The sequence below is a fragment of the Lontra canadensis genome, unplaced genomic scaffold (assembly GCF_010015895.1).
Source record: "Lontra canadensis isolate GAN:19392208 unplaced genomic scaffold, GSC_riverotter_1.0 scaffold76, whole genome shotgun sequence".
Classification (NCBI taxonomy): Eukaryota; Metazoa; Chordata; class Mammalia; order Carnivora; family Mustelidae; genus Lontra; species Lontra canadensis.
In genome coordinates this window covers 4,145,683-4,157,722 of record NW_022631070.1, presented here as the reverse complement: position 1 = coordinate 4,157,722, position 12,040 = coordinate 4,145,683, and the positions used below count along the sequence as shown (strand labels likewise).

At 45.0% G+C, this 12,040-nt stretch overlaps 1 protein-coding gene across 1 annotated transcript in view; it reads left to right on the top strand.

The window, feature by feature from the left end:
- The window catches only part of ITIH2 (inter-alpha-trypsin inhibitor heavy chain 2), a 35,545-nt gene that overhangs the window by 12,343 nt on the left and 11,162 nt on the right, over window positions 1-12,040 (top strand). The window contains exons 7-14 of the mRNA XM_032881630.1: window positions 1,278-1,385; window positions 2,010-2,138; window positions 3,528-3,644; window positions 7,211-7,379; window positions 7,993-8,118; window positions 9,634-9,815; window positions 11,055-11,240; window positions 11,619-11,758. Coding sequence (XP_032737521.1) covers window positions 1,278-1,385; window positions 2,010-2,138; window positions 3,528-3,644; window positions 7,211-7,379; window positions 7,993-8,118; window positions 9,634-9,815; window positions 11,055-11,240; window positions 11,619-11,758 — 1,157 coding nt within the window. The remainder of the gene's footprint in view (window positions 1-1,277; window positions 1,386-2,009; window positions 2,139-3,527; window positions 3,645-7,210; window positions 7,380-7,992; window positions 8,119-9,633; window positions 9,816-11,054; window positions 11,241-11,618; window positions 11,759-12,040) is intronic.

Here is a 12,040-nt window from a genome sequence, read left to right as displayed (position 1 = left end):
ATCTAACTGATTCTCTGTAGATTTAGTTCTTACCAAGATGGAGAACCTGGAGCTAATGGGAATCTTGGAGGCAAATTAAGCTCACATCTTATGCTGGAATTTGTAATAACCAAGAAAGAAAGTGCTGGCTCTGCTTAGACAAATGTCCATGATTTTATGAAAGCAGATTGAAAAAAAAAATTGGAAGGACACCTGGGTGGCTCAGTTGGTTAAGCATCCGATTCTTGATCTCAGCTCAGGACTTGAACTCAGGGTTGTGAGTTCAAGCCCTGTGCTGGGCTCCATGCTGGACATGGAGCCTACTTAAAAAAAAATAAAAATCAGAGAAAAATTTGGTGTGATTCCAAAGCCAGGGACTTCCAAAGGAGAGAGAGCTCATCAGTGTTATAAATGATCCTAAATGAGGAAGAGGTAGTAAGGAAACCAGTGTGCGCAGGGCTCCATCTGATGGCCCCACATTTAAGTGGGTGTGTGCCAAAGCTGGGAAATCTCATGAAAAAACAAGTAGGATATTGTGGCCTAGAACTAGAAGATAGTGTGGCAAAGTCAACTGAAAAGAGAGAGCATAAGCTATTGAAAGTCAGGAAGCAGGGTAGAAAGTATTAGGAGCTTGGGCCCTGGGTTTGAAACCTGGCTCAGCCACTTCCAAGCCAGGTTACTCTGAGTCTGTTTCTTCATCCATAAAATAAGCAATAGCAAATAAAACAGATAATAAGAGCATCAGTAAGAGTTAAATGAGTTTGTACATGTGCAGTGCTTATCAGAGAACTTAGAGTCCATAGAGAGAAACGAAAGCCATGACTATGGTTTCTCCAAGGTTCACCCAAAGGGATTTATTTCCTCCTGCTTTGCTCTGTTCAAAGCACATAGACAGAAAAGGAAGGAAAAGGCCCTGGTCCTTGGTGGACAGACCCAGAGACTAAGAGTAGAATCATTTCACAGCAGCTTTCCTTCTTTCGTTTCTTTTGACAACATGAATATTCTTATAAACAACAATGACAGAATAAGATAAAGATGGTGACTGAAACCCAGAGGAATGAAGCGAGGGAAGGGGAGCACTGGGTTGCCCAAGGGGTCTTCAGTCCCCGTGGGCAGATGAATGAGATCCCATGGCAGTTAAGGAAGGCGCAAAGGTGATCATGGAACCATGCTGGGTCACCTCTGGGAAAGCCTGGAGATGAGAAGAACAACAGAGGATATAGTCATGGTATTTTGTGCTCACAAAAAGCCTTGAAAGATATCTTGATGCTTTGAGTAATTTTCTCTCCCATCTCTAGGTAGACGTGTGGGTTATTGAACCTCAGGGAATAAAATTTCTCCATGTTCCTGACACGTTTGATGGCCATTTTGATGGTGTTCCAGTCATATCTAAAGGACGCCAGAAGGTATCGTAAGTGTTGCGTGTTGCTGGGACTCTTAAGTGGTCACTAGCTTGGGGGCTCTTTGCTCGTCCTGGGCTCTGGGGCACAAAAAAGCAGTCAGGAGGTGAACTATGTGAAGGAATAGAGATCCTTGAGCAAAATCTATCATTTCTTTGCATTTGGACCAGTGACTGTCCCTTTTGGGTCCCCATTCCCCTCAAGTCATGTGCTTGACTGTTGTTAAAAGACAGCTTCCACATAACATGTGGCGGATTTTCATTAGTCCCAGCAAGAGATGTTCAGCTTAATTCTCTTTGCTTCCTGACCAATGATAACCAGCAGCGGAAGGGTCAAACTCCTCTAGAAGCCCTTTCACAAATTCTTGCGCTGGTTGCCATCTCTCTCATGGGGGAAGGGAGGAGTTCTTTGAGTGTCTTAAGAAGTCCTCCGATCTGGGCAGCAGCACCCCCTCACATGCCCAGCCATTGTCCCTTGCATTGGGAATGGGACTTCTGGTGTTGCCTGGGTGCGGGCCGGCCATCAAGCCAAGGGCAAGACCTCTCCGCCTGTGTGCACAGGAAGGTGTCAGCGCCCCGTCTCAGGAGGGAAAGTGCGGAGACTGGGCTCTGATGTCCCTGTTCTTTCCAGGCACATGTGTCCTTCAAGCCCTCTGTGGCACAGCAAAGAAAATGCCCCAGCTGCCCTGAGACTGCAGTGGACGGAGAGCTGGTGGTGATGTATGACGTGAACAGAGAAGAGAAAGCCGGGGAACTCGAGGTGGGTGAAAACAGTCTTGAGGAGAATCACCATGCTGAGGCCAAACAAAGGTTTCTTGTGGAACAAACTCCCTGGCTTTGGGGTGGCTCCAAGCTGCCGAGGTGGTTACAGAGAAGGGACTAAAATCCCATTTCCCTAAGTGTTACTAAGCCTCATTTTCCCATGTCAAGAAAACCAAATGGAGGGTCATTGAGAGTTTCATGTCCTTGTCCCAGAAGGGTACTTCTAGGCCTTATATGAAGTACAGTAAGAACATCACAAAGTGGGAGTTTGGGGTAACCTATGTAGGCCCTTTGCAGTTAAACTGTCAAAGAAAGCAGAGAGGTTATGGGCCTAGGTGGACAGAACAAGCAAGAGAAAGATCTGGGCTGGTGGTAAATTCCAGGGCCAGTGTTCACTGTGAGATTTCCTCAGTTTCTGTTCCCCTCTTGTCATGTCTTGGGTGTATGTCTGTGTTTCCCTTGTGCTGAGGTAAGAGCCCTTAGAGGGTGTCTGAAAGCCCATGCTTCTGTCCAGGACAGGGAGGTAAGGAAGTGTCCACAGCTACACATTCACTGGGTGGGCATTGTACTGTCCTGCTAGAAGTGACCAGAGGACAGTGGAAAGAGAACGAGGGGAGCCAGGCATTAGAGTCTAGAGCAGAAGCAAAGACGGTGATCCGGAATCTAGCCGGAGCGGCCTTCTAGCAGCCTCGAGAACTATCTAAACTTTCTACAGGGCTGATAAAGGTCCTTCGTGATCTGTCCTGCTGACTCTCCACTCTAATTCCTTGAATTCTTGAATTCTATAGCCCTTGTTGCCCTGAACCACTTACAGAACACCTAGTGTGCCATATTTTCTCACCCTGGTCTGGAACACCCACTCCTACCTGCACTCGCCAACTCTGCCCCAGACCCATGCTGGCAGACCAACTCCGAACTCACGCTCAAGCCCAGTGTACATTCCATTTCCATGGGAAGGAGTCCCGCATCCGAGCCAGATATACATGCACTGGGCCTTCTCAGTGTCCTTTGTTTTCCCAATGACAGCATGTAACACCTTGCTGTGGTCTCTTTACTTGTCTGGATCCTGGGTGGGCCTGTGAGCCTTGTGAGGGCAGAAACTCTGCCTGATTGGCTGTTGGCTAGCAGGGTGCCTGGAAGGCAGGCTCTCCATGGACTGGGTGGATGGAGGGGAGCAAAGAGAAATGCCCTGGAGAGTACAACTACTGAGAAGGCTTGGCTTCCTAGGAGAGGGGTCGGAGAGAGCAGGAAGGATGAGAGATGTAGATGGACACTGAGCTTCCCCTTTAGGACCAGCATGCCTCCTGCTCCCCATGGCTCATCTTTTCTCTCCTAGTCCTTGGAGCCCCATCTTCCTGCATGCTAAACAGTGTGTTCTGTTTTCCAGGTATTTAATGGATATTTTGTTCACTTCTTTGCTCCGGAAAACCTGGACCCAATTCCCAAAAACATCCTCTTTGTCATTGATGTCAGTGGCTCTATGTGGGGAATAAAAATGAAACAAGTAAGTACCTCCTTGTTGGTAGGTAGGGGTGCTCAGGGCTCCCCACCATCTTCAATCCCCTCCGAACATGGCAGACATTCAGCATGCCTTCCCCCCAGGCCTCATCGCGGTCAGCTCGGGCTGACTCACCGCCCTGAAAAATGCCATCTCCCGTCCTTCTCCCTGGGATCACTCTTCTGCTTCATAGTCTTATTCTTCCATCTGTTTTACTTTACCCCCTTGCACTGTGCATGAGTGACTTTGAAATCTCTTCCGATTACACCACAATTCCTTGAGGGTGGCCATCCCATCTCATGTCTTCCAGGTTGGAGTTCAATAGAGGCTAATCCAGGATTAAATGGTGTAGGTGCCTTTCTACAGAACAAATGAGGACATTTCTTATTTTATCCATCAACCCATCCATCCAACCAATTTGAACAATTAACTAACCAATCATCCATCTATCCATCCATTCATTCATTGACTAGTCATTTCTGACCACCCAAGTGTTCGTCATGTTCTAGGATCTAAAAGAAGGACAAGACATTAAACTACAATGCCAGGTTCCCCAACAGTGGCACTGCTGACATTTGGGACTAGATGATTCTTTGTGGTAGGGGCTGATCTGTGTGTGGTGGGATGTTCAGCAGCATTCCTGGCTTTGACCTACTGGCTGCCTCTAGCACACACCCCGTTAGTCATGACCATCACAAATGCCTTCAGATGTTACCAGATGTCCCCTGGGGGTAGAGTGGCCCTCCCTTGAGAATCTCTGCTCTAATACAGCCATGTATTCACTCTTTCCTTCCTTCTTTTGTGCATGTAACAAATATATATTAAGCACTCACTGTGTGTCAGGCACACGGCTCATCAGTTAAAAAAAATTGACCAAAAGCATTAAAAAAACCTATCCTTCCCCAAAGGGAGCTTATAGAGCTTACATTCTATGAGAAGATGGGGACAGAGAATAAACAATAAACATAATAAGTCATTTAAAAGTATCTTTGGGGTGCCTTGAATGGCTTGGTCAGTTAAGCATCCAACTGTTGGTTTTAGCTCAGGTCATGATCTCAGGGTCGGGAGATCGAGTCCCACGTCCAGCTCCCTGCTTAGCACAGAGTCTACTTGTCCCTCTGCCTCTGCTCCTTTCCCTGCTCTGTCTCTCTAAAATAAATAAATAAACTCTTTACAAAAAAATAAAAAATGAAGGTATCTTCAATTGTGGTATTACAAGAAATGTTTTCGGGGTTTTTTGTTGGTTTGTTTTTAGAAGAGCATATTAGGAATCAGGAGTGCCAGCTGCGGCGGGGGGGATTAAGATTTTAGACAGGTTTGCTGTCTAAGTAGGTGCTTCTGTTGAGAAGGGCTTGAGGAACCCCTTAGAAGGTGTGGGGGAAGGCACGCAGCTCTCCAGGGCAGACCTCTGTAGGCAGCAGGGACAGCCAGGTCAATAGCTCTGAGTCAGAGTGTGCCAGGCATGTTCCAGGAGCAGAGAGCAGCCCAGCAGGGAGGGAAAAGGAAGGGACCAGACGGATAACGTGAAGCCCCTTGGGGCACTGTGAGAACCTTGGCTCTAACTTGGAGAGAAATGGAGAGCTGCTGGGTGGTTTGGGGGAAGGAATGACATGATCTGACAGTCTGTAAAGCCCATCTCCAGCCACTGTGTTGAGAAGAGCCTGGCATGCAGGGTGGAAACAGGGAGGTCAGGAAAGCAGCTCTTGCAGTAGTCCAGGCAGGGGACGATGGCGGCATGGACCAGAGTGGCAGTAGTGGGTATGGCAAGAAGCGACAGGATTCTGGACTCTAACTGGAAGGTAGAATAAAGAGTATTTCCTAAAGCTGTGAGATGGGAGAAGAAAATAAGACCCCAAGATGCTCTGAGCTCTCAGCCTGAGCAATCGGAAGGAGGGGTGAAGGTTGCCATCAATGAGTTGGAAGAGACGGGCAGAATGAGACTTCGTGGGGGATATCAGGGGCTCGGTCTTGGACATGTAAAGTTTGAGATGCCTATCTCACCGAGGTCAGTGAGGCCATTGGCTATGCAAGTCTCGTATTCCAAAGTGAGATATCGAGATGTATGATTAGGACCCACCAGTTTGTGGAAGGTATTTACAGCAATGAGACTACTGAGAACACCAAGGAGCAAGTGTAGTCAGAGAAGAAGACCATGACTGAACCCTAGGATATTGAGCAAGAATTCAGGGAGGAGAGTTATCTTGCTCTGGTAATAACTACATGGCTGCAAAGAAAGAAGAGTGAAAAACGCAACCAGTTGAGAGGGAGAGAAAATCCAAGAGAGTCTGAGATTCTGGAAGATACTGAGGAAGATTTTTTAAGGGGGAGGTGTGACCTGTTGGTTCAAATACTGTTCATAGATTGAGTCTGATAAGAAGAGAGAATAGTTCATTGGATTTGACAACATTAAAGGCACTGTGACCTCAACAAGAGCAATTTTAAGAAGTCCTGATGGTGAAAACATGAACAGAACAGATGTGAAAGAGAATAGGAAGAGAAGATTTGCAGATAGTATGTTCGGGCCAATCTTTCAAAGAATTCTATTGCAGAGGAAGACTGAGAGATGGGTGTGAGTACAAATGAGGTTTTTATTTTTTATTTATTCATTTACTTATTTTTCATATTATTTATTTTTTAAAAAATTTTCTTTTTCTTTTTTAAAGAAAATTTTTTTGTCAGAGAGAGAGAGAGAGAGAGAGAGCGAGCACCAGCAGGGGGAGTGGCAGACAGAGGGAGAGGGAGAAGCAGGCTCTCCGCTGAGCAGAAAGCCTGACTTGGGACTCCGTTCCCAGACCCTGGGATCATGTCCTAAGCCGAAGGCAGACACTTAATGGACTGAGCCACCCAGGCGCTGCGCAAGTGAGATTTTTAAAGGGGTGAGAAATAACAGCATGTTTTTATATTTATAGAAATGCACCAATAGAAGAGGGAAATTTTGAATGTAGGAGATGCAGGGGCCAGCCGCTAAAGCCATGTCCTCGAGGAGATGAGAGAGAATGAAAACTAGCTCACTAGTGGATGGATGTGCCTCAGATAGAAATACTGCTAGTTCTCCTAGGTTACTAGACAAGAAGCTGGGAGACTGTGGATATTTTCTTCTGATTGCTTTAATGTCTCAGTGCAGTTGGAATCCAGGTTGTGAGCTGAGACAGGAAGTAGGAGGTGTTGGTAGTTTGAAAAGACAGGAGATGAGAAACAGTAATTTTAGAGAAGGTGAGTTGCTGGACTTGAGAAATATATTTAATTATTTAATATAATTAAATAAATTACATTTAATTTATTTAATTAAGGGGCACCTGAAGTTTGCGATTCTTAACGAAACGTGAGACCAGTCAAAATTATTGGACGTAACAAAATAAACAGTGAAAGTTTCAGTATCAAAATGCAGACAACACATGTTTAGGATAAGTGAGAGGTCAGTGTTGACTGAGGTGGTTTCAAGAGGTTTTCTGGGAGAAAGACAGCTTGAGTTGGTACTTGCAAGATGACAGGAGGAGTGCTTGGTCTTCCTCCTTTCTTCTTGGACTGAGAGCTTAAGTAATGAGACCCTTCTTCATCCTTCTTTGAAACAGACAGTGGAAGCAATGAAGACCATATTGGATGACCTAAGAGCTGAAGACCAATTCTCTGTGGTCGACTTCAACCACAATGTTCGAACCTGGAGAAATGATTTAGTCTCAGCTACTAAAACACAGATTGCAGATGCCAAGAAGTACATTGAGAAAATCCAGCCCACTGGAGGTGAATGACTTTATATCCCAGAGCCCAGTGAGAAACGTTCACAGGGTTCAAATCTTCATTCACGTAGGAAGAATCACTCCCTACCGTGGTGGTCTTGGCCCTGCCGGCAATGGCCTGCCTTAAATAATGTGTGTATTATTATTCCATGATGAGTGTTAATTTCTTGTGAAAGTACAAGGCATAACCTATCCCACACAAGTTTGCAACCATCCCAATCTTTCTCAGAAAAGGGTATCAGCAAGGGACACTAGAATTCTTACTACTCTCATAGCACAAAATGCCCCTGTCCCCAGACCAGTGTCCCAGCACATCAGCAAGGCTGATTGAGGGACCTTCAGTTTGGTCTTTAACAAAACTATAGACCGGTGCTTTGAAAGGACGAATTCCTCTTTAAGGGAGTAGTTTACCATAAAGTCAATAATTTTACTCCGCTGGGGAATCTTGCCCAGCCTGGAGGAAATTTGTGTCAGTTGGAAAACCATCGAAGGATTTGGGGGCTGAGTAAAATGACACGTGCGTGATCACCAGACAAATGAATCAGAACCCAGGGTGTGACAGTTTTTGTGCAAAGAGAGAGTACGTAACGGAGCAGCACATACTCTTACCTTAACAGGCACCAATATCAACGAAGCCCTCCTGCGCGCCATCTTTATTTTGAACGAAGCCAATAATTTGGGAATGCTGGACCCTGAGTCAGTCTCTCTCATCATTTTGGTCTCTGACGGTGATCCCACAGTAGGCAAGTAGCTTTTCAATCTTCCAGTAACAAATATTTCACTCTCACTTCAAATGGGAAATCTGCTGGCAGTTGCCTGAGTTTCTAAACCATTGTAGCCCCATGTTTTCTAAAAGGAGGCCTCTCTGGGCCCTGGAACTGTCACCACCTCCCCCCACCCCAAAACCCAGTCCCAGACACTTTGGGTGATGCTCTTGAAAGCACTTGTTTAAAAACTGAGTATAAACTGTGATAGCTCGCTATTGCATTTTCTCTCAACGTAAGGTATGTGAGGTGATGTACAGGAGTGTGAGATGAGTGTGTCAGTTCCCGGTCCCCAGGACACGTCTGGAGTCTGCAGTAACTTATTCCATCCTTCTCCGCATTCCCCCAGTCCCTCAAGGCAATGGGAGAAATGACTTCTTTCTGATATATCCTCTACGTTACACATTTTTCCCCACAAAATGGCCCCACATCCCCTGGCTCCTGTCACATGTTGTTACTTTATCTGCTTCATTTGTGTCTTTCTACTGGCAAATACAAGAGTGCGTGCTGGATTGTGTTGTAGTCCGTCATGTCGACAAGGACGGTGCCCGACGCTGCTCAGTGGAAGGAAGACGAGTGCATCAGTCAGGACCGCGGCCACTCGAGTTTTAGACAAAAAACACCCGTTCTGTTAATAGTGAGACTAGAATGGGAGACTTTATGTAGTATTTGTGGTAGATTCAGAGTTTCTGAACCTCAGATCAGGTTACTTGTAAAATTCAATTTGAGGAGCACCTGGCTGGCTCACTGGATGGAACGTGTGACTCTTGATCTCGGGGTTAAGAGTTCGAGCCCCACACCGGGTGCAGAGATTACTTAAAAAAAATAAAGTAAAATCCTGAAAAAAATAAAAGAATTCAATTTGAGAATAGAGTCATAAAGAAGAAAAGGAAACATAGCAAAAAATTAAGTCTGCTTCTCATTTCTGTCCCTTGACCCTCCAGTTCCTATCTCTGGAGGCAGTCTTCAGTTGGCAATTTGTTGTGTAACTTTCCAGAGATATTCTGTGCATACGTGTATACTCCATACACATATACACACATTTATGTGTGAATATATACACACACATACACACACACATATATGCATGCCTATATGCAAATACATCCTACATATACCAATTTACATTGTTCTCGCCCCCCTTAAAAATATATCTATGAGATAATTCAGTATAAATACATAGAGTTATCTTGCTCTGGTAATAACTACATGGCTGCATAGTACCTCCCAGTTTGAATATATCATTATTTACCCAACCTCCCTTACTACTGTGCACTTGTTTTCAATCTGTTGCTATGCCCAATAGTGTGGCTGTGTACGATTGCACATATGTCATTCCCATTTGTGTGAGTGCGGCTGTAAGAGAAACCCATAGACTTGAGTCTCTGGGTCAAAGGGTAGGTGGGACAAATTCTGCTAAACCGCCCTCTGTGGATTTTCAAAAAACATTATAAGATTGTCCCTCATTCTCTTCGTCTCTGTCATCCACTTTAGGTGAACTAAAATTGTCAAAAATTCAGAAAAACGTGAAGCAGAACATACGAGACAACATCTCCCTATTCAGCTTGGGGATAGGATTTGACGTTGATTACGATTTTTTGAAGAGACTATCCAATGAAAACCGTGGCATGGCTCAGAGGATTTATGGAAATCAGGACACATCCTCCCAGCTCAAAGTAACACCTTTTTTCTGTTCTTTCTTCCTTCTTCACTCAAAGTCATTCAGCTCGCCAAATTTGAGTCACAGTTGTCATCATTTCAGCTGCGTTTGGCCGTGACGATGAGAAAGTGCTCGATTCCCTTCCCACCCCACCTTGCATGTGTATTTGCTCTGCATTGACAGTGAGATGGGAGGCAGGAGGGAGATGCACTTCCCTACTCCCTGAGCAAGTCCTCCCAGGCCCCGCCGAAACTTCTGGGCTCTCTAGTCCTCCTTGCCATCATGGTCGTTTCCCCTTTTAAGGTGCATTGGTATCTCAGTATCAACTTTTTATTTTTATTTTTATTTTATTTTTTAGAGATTTTATTTATTTACTTGTTAGAGAGAGAGAGAGAGGATGAGCACAGGCCGACAGAGTGGTAGGCAGAGGCAGAGGGAGAAGCAGGTTCCCCGCCGAGCAAGGAGCCCGATGTGGGACTCCATCCCAGGATGCTGGGATCATGACCTGAGCCGAAGGCAGCCGCTTAACCAACTGAGCCACCCAGGCATCCCAGTATCAACTTTTTATAATGCAACAAAGATCAAACGATAGCCTGTAAGTGTCCTTGAAGGTAAAGGAGAGAAATTACTTGCTTATTTTGACTCCATGGATAATAAAAAGACATAGAAGAAGAATATACTTTACCCCATCCTCTGTCAATTCCAGGTGCCATGGCTCAGTGTCAGGCACTGTATTTAAAGTTGGGAACAGGAAAGGGGTAGGGGATAATTTGGGAATATCAACGCAGCTGACTTTTCTTCTTATGAGTATTTATCTGGTCATAAAAGAAAGAAAAATATGTTGGGCTCTCAAGTCCAGGATAAGATTCTTAACAGTTTTTTAGTTTCTCCCTGTCTCAGTTCATCTGATAATTGTGAGAGTTTTCCTTGTCCCATAGCTTTCCACAGAGATCCTGTGAAAATAAATTAAGAAACATCAGGTAACCATGTGAGGAATCTCAACATAAAGTGCCTTAGGGGTGCCAGGGTGGCTCAGTCAGTTGAGCATCCAACTCTTGATTTCAGCTTGGGTCATGATCTCGAGGTCATGAGACCGAGCCCCGTGTCAGGTTCCGACTGGGCATGGGGCCTGCTTAACATAGTCTCTCTCTCTCTCTCCCTCTGCTCACACGCCCCTCCCCCGTCTTAAAAAAAGTGCTTCAGACCGAAGAAGTAATAGGACAATAATGATTTCTCTGTTTTTTATGAATTGTAGAAATTCTACAACCAGGTCTCTACTCCATTGCTCCGGAATGTTCAGTTCAACTATCCCCACTTGTCAGTCTCGGATGTCACTCAGAACAATTTCCACAACTATTTTGGAGGCTCTGAGATCGTGGTGGCAGGAAAATACAGCCCCGATAAATTGGAACAATTACAGAGCATCGTCACGGCCACCTCGGTACTTCTGCTTATCTCCTTAGTTCTAAAAATACTAACCGGTCCCCTCGATACAGTCTGTCTTGTATATTAACAGGGTAATATCTTGCATCCCAAGAATCTTGCAGGCAGAATAAAAGCAGTAGGGTGAAAGGGAAGGCATGAGAATATCTATGCCGTGGTCCCCAAACCATTCTGCAGATCCATCCCTTCTCATCCCAAAGCCAATCCCAAACCTTGGATGTAGGCACTCCCTCTTTTGCATTCTTATGAATTATTTTGGACTTCTCTTGAATTTACATAACGTCCTGATTCGCTCACAGTAGATATGAACAGTGTGGGTTGATTAACCCTAGTTCTGCTCTCCCAGCGTCTTTCAACTGAATCTTCCATCACCCAGGCCAACACGGAGTTAGTCTTGGAAACTCTGGCCCAAATGGACGACTTGGAGGATTTTCTATCAAAAGACAAGCATGCAGATCCTGATTTCACCAGGAAATTGTGGGCCTATCTGACAATCAACCAACTTCTAGCTGAGCGGTAAGAAGAAAAGAATGTACCTAACAGGGATTTGCAAAAGTAAGAGGTTTGCCTTGAATATTTTGCAGTAATACACAAAAGGGATTTGGAACCAAGAAAGGCAGCAAATTAATTTGGGATTTGGATTGTCAGTTTCCACTGGTTCCAAGCACTTTAAGTAAAGCTGAATTCACTCTTTTCTCTTTTTTATTGAGGTCGACATACACAAAGTGTCAAGCTGATGAATTTTAAATGTACAGTTTGATGATGAATTCTTAAATGTGTCACCCATGTAATAGGACA